Raw genomic sequence first — 4,258 nt, forward strand, 5'->3', positions numbered from 1 at the left:
TACACATCTCTAGCAGTCACTATGAGATTAAAATGACAACAAGGGATATTTAAGCAGATTTGTATACATTCCACTCACAAATACATGCATGTCGATGATTATAAAATTATTTATAGATGAATGCTTGGAGTTTTTTCTTCTGTAACAATAGACAAGCCATAGTCTGGAAACACACAAGGTTATGCCAGCAACAGAGTACCTCTTTTGTACAGTAACATTTTGATTTTGCTCTCAATTGCTTTTTTTCTTCATTGTATACTCAAATCTCAATGAAAAATTGAGCAGTTACTAAAATACACCTTGCAACCAGTCTAAATTTCCTCATGTGCTAATATACTGTAATCAGATATCTGAACTAAAGGCCAAAGCTGATCCTTGGTCCATCACTTCTACCATTTCATACCCAGTGCAGTCTGTAACCTGAAGGTATCTAGCTACAGACTGGCATCTGAACAGACCCTTTACCGTCGAAACACTTTCATACTATCCCTTGCAGCCTTCTTGTCTTTAGAAGTCCATCGAGTCATTCAGTAGCTGTGAATCTTCTAAATTATTGGAATCCTCTGATATTTCTGATATTTCTTCTGTGACATTTGGAAATATTTGAGCCTTCAGTTCATTATGAGCATTCATAAACTTTTGAAGGTACTTTGAGGTATAGAGCCAGTGGTGTTTCAATACGTCTTCCAATTCATAGCATTTTGACTGTCTAGCATTCATTTTTCTGAATCTGCGGAACAGTTTATTACCCGACTCATTGCCTTCACTTGCCCAAGCACCTATAGACCCATCCCTTTCAATTATTTCAGGAACATGAGCCAAAGTCTTGTGAAGGTAGTTTGTAATTTTGGCTTCATATCTGTACTGGAATTTAGTAGATAACAGTTCTGCAAACCTTTGTGAATTAAAGCTGTACTGGCAGAGCAACTCTGGGCACTCTTTGGCTGGATAAGTAGATCGCCATACTGGTTTCATAAGCATATAAAGGTGTACCAAATCCCTGATAGCTGCACGCCTTTCTTCTGAAGGAATCAGTTCACACACAGCATCTACTGCCTCTTTTGTAATAAGTTTTCTTGCAAAATTTCCATTCATTCTCATAACTGGCTTAAGGCTTAGCTTCTTCCTGAGGTGTTTGTCAAGGGTCATATGCCATCTTTTTCTGTCTTCTTTTGATGGATTTGGACGTTTGTATACTTCACCAACCTCATCTTGAAATATTTTATAAAATTCAGTTGCATTTCCAATATCACAATGTAATGCATCAATGCAGGGCCGTGTTTCAATGAAAGGCTTGGCAGAAACACCCTTTACTCTGTCACGCAGTTCATCAACTGATTCGTTATATGGGTTTGACCTCCATACTTCATACCTCTCCAGGTTTTCAGCATGGCTCCTTGTTATTGAATGAAGAACTAAGTTCCGAGAGGCCTCTTGTCGAGTCGCATCGCAGAGGGTACATATATAATGTGAACCTGAAGCCTCTAATCCTTCAACCTCTCTCACAAGCTTTTCATCATACCCTGTACCTCTGAAGAAAAATTTGAAAGTTCTCAGAATGCCTCCTAATTCAAGCATCAGTTCACTTGTTTTCATGGCTTCACGTTCTGCAATCACAGGGCCCAAGATGACAGTCAATGTTTCATGGTCAGATTCATCAGCAATCATGAGGCACAGTGGTTTACAGCTGAGTTCAGAATTAGGCTTGAATTCTTCAAAAATCTGTACATTTTCACTGTCACTCATTGCTACAGAAATAGACATAATTGTAAAAGAAAACCTCACAGCTTTTTCTGGAACTGGTGGGCCACTTCCATGTTTTTCACTGACATCTCCCATACCATCACAAGATTCTTTTATCACTACAGTGAAAGGGCCACTCAGATACTCATCCAAGCCATTTTGTTTCATACCTTCTAGGATGTTTTCCTCAATGTCCTTTAAAGCAGAAACCAAAGCTGCATCATATCTAAATCTCTTTGCAAGGGCTTCTACTGGGTATTCATCAACAGAAGAAGTCAGACCAGACAACCCATTTATGATTCCAACATCTGTACTTGAGGAAACACCTACTAGAGGAGGCTGCCATTCAAATGGATGGTACCCTGGAAGGAGGGCCTTTTCAGCACTTCTAAGAGCATGTAATGGTTGAAAGATCTGCCTTCCAGTTGCAGCTTTCACTGTTCGGTACATTTTGTGGTACTGACTACAGCTTAGAAAGGTGTTCACTCTTATGGCGAGACAAACAGCAGGATGAAGACCTGATCCTCTTCCTTGCATAAGAGCTTCTAACTCATCAGCTTGTCTGTGCTCATTTCTGGCTCTAAGTGCAAGAAGAAACAAAGTGAGACACACTGACTTTACATCACCACCTTCTTCTTTATCAGCAAAAGCCTTGACTTGCAGCTTAAGTTGCCTCAGGCGATGCTTTTGTGCTCGCCTTGTCAAAGAAAGCAAATGCTGCCTTGGACGCCCACCTTTATTTATCTGTGAGTAGGCATCCTTTCCTTTAGACTCCTCATGAATCAATGTATGATGGGAATATTCATCGAGCCTGACTTGCTCTTCACAATCTTTAAGTGGACAGTCCACAATGATGGAATTCAGAATGGTCAAGAAAGGTTTGACAGGTGTTATGAGATCAGTGGGGAAACTTGGATATTTGCAGGATGGGCAGTAATGCCCAATAGCTTTAAAGCATCTAAGAATGCATGTTCTGCAGAACAGATGTTTGCAAGTGGTCTGCACTGGATCGGCAAGCAGATGCTCACATGCTTGGCATGAAATGGATTTAACAAAGTCTGCAGGATATTCAACAGCCAACTGTTTTGTACTAAGATGTAAGTGTTTGCAGTTGGTAATATTCTTCATAATCATATTCACTTCATCTATGGGGTTGCTTTTACTATTAGCATTTTTGTTTCTTATGTTTTTTGCATTCTCATTTGTAACCTTAAGCTTCTTGACAATCTGTAAGTGGCACTGTCGGTTCTTTCTTTTCAGGTAACTTCGATGAGGCTGGCACACTTTACAGACCTTGGAGTGAGGCTGCCAATCAACTTTCACAGTTTTTGGAAAATACAGCTCTTTGCCAGTGACACTGATTATTTTCTTGTTGATAATGACTCTACAATTGTGACAAAAATGTCTGGGGTGGATAGTTTCAAGATCTGTTGTCACATCAATATGAAATACCTTGTAAATGATAGCTTGCCACAAGGTGATTTTCTTTCCCATCTTTTTTAGAAGGTCTTGCACATCTGCATCTGCGGGGCCTTGAACTGGATACTTTATATTGCTCCCATGTTTTTTAAACGAAGCCCCACATATGCGACACAGCTTTTCCAGGTTTGATATATGATTTTCCATCTCCATAGCTTCTGGTTCTTCCTGATTATTATCTGGGATCTTGAGATTTTGTTTAATGCCTTCTGATAGGTTTGGATTTACAAAGCTTGAAGCTAAAGGTACTGTTTCCAGAGATGACATATCCTTCTGCCTTTGTTTCAAAGATGCAGCCTTCAATGGAGGCATTTCTCTTTTTGTCTGTTCATCTGTAACAACTGTATCAGTGTCTGAAGATGATCCTTCTGAAGACTTTACACGGAAAAGTTTGAATTTCCATTCAGAAAACTTTTTGTATGGATGATGGATTTCTGTAGGCATTGTACGCCATGGCATACTAGCTAAAGGAACTTCCATCTCTGCAATAAATTAAGACCTAGGTGAGAGAGACAAATGTTTCAGTTATATATTTAGGTAAAAGTTATCATTCATCAACAGTTTTGTTCCATCTATTACATCTAAGTTTTTCTAAAGCTCTATTGCGATATGACATAATTCAGTTAGCATTAATAGTACATGAATAAAATGGGCAAAGATCTTCATGTGAGGTCACCCAGGACAAGAAGGAAAGCGTACACAACACGTCTGGTGCTTGTACTGGAAACACGTGCACATGTTCAACTTGGTCTGTGACTAAACAGTACATGCTACACATTTTAGTCAGGCTGCATTTTGGCACACCATGGTGGGATATGGCAATTGTTTTTTTCCCCACTATACAAGACATTGATTCATGTGAATGGTGCAGTACTTTCGAATTTTTTTTTTTTTTTTTTTTTTTTTGCATTGCTCTATTAACTTTTCAGGGACACAGCAGTAAATGAACCTGAATCCTGAGTGGGTTTCTTTTGAAAATACATGGTTGATCTAGTAGCCTTACTCTGTACATAGCTGACTTCTATGAAATACTTCT

At 39.1% G+C, this 4,258-nt stretch overlaps 1 protein-coding gene across 1 annotated transcript; it reads right to left on the reverse strand.

Moving 5' to 3' along the window:
* Positions 1-398: 398 nt before the first annotated feature.
* Positions 399-3,666, reverse strand: RAG1 (recombination activating 1). Its single transcript, XM_044085475.1, has one exon. The coding sequence runs from the start codon at positions 3,664-3,666 to the stop codon at positions 508-510; it is 3,159 nt and encodes a 1,052-aa protein (XP_043941410.1). The 3' UTR covers positions 399-507.
* Positions 3,667-4,258: the final 592 nt, after the last annotated feature.

Source organism: Protopterus annectens, chromosome 1.part1 (assembly GCF_019279795.1).
Source record: "Protopterus annectens isolate FY-2018-M chromosome 1.part1, PAN1.0, whole genome shotgun sequence".
NCBI classification, from domain to species: domain Eukaryota; kingdom Metazoa; phylum Chordata; order Ceratodontiformes; family Protopteridae; genus Protopterus; species Protopterus annectens.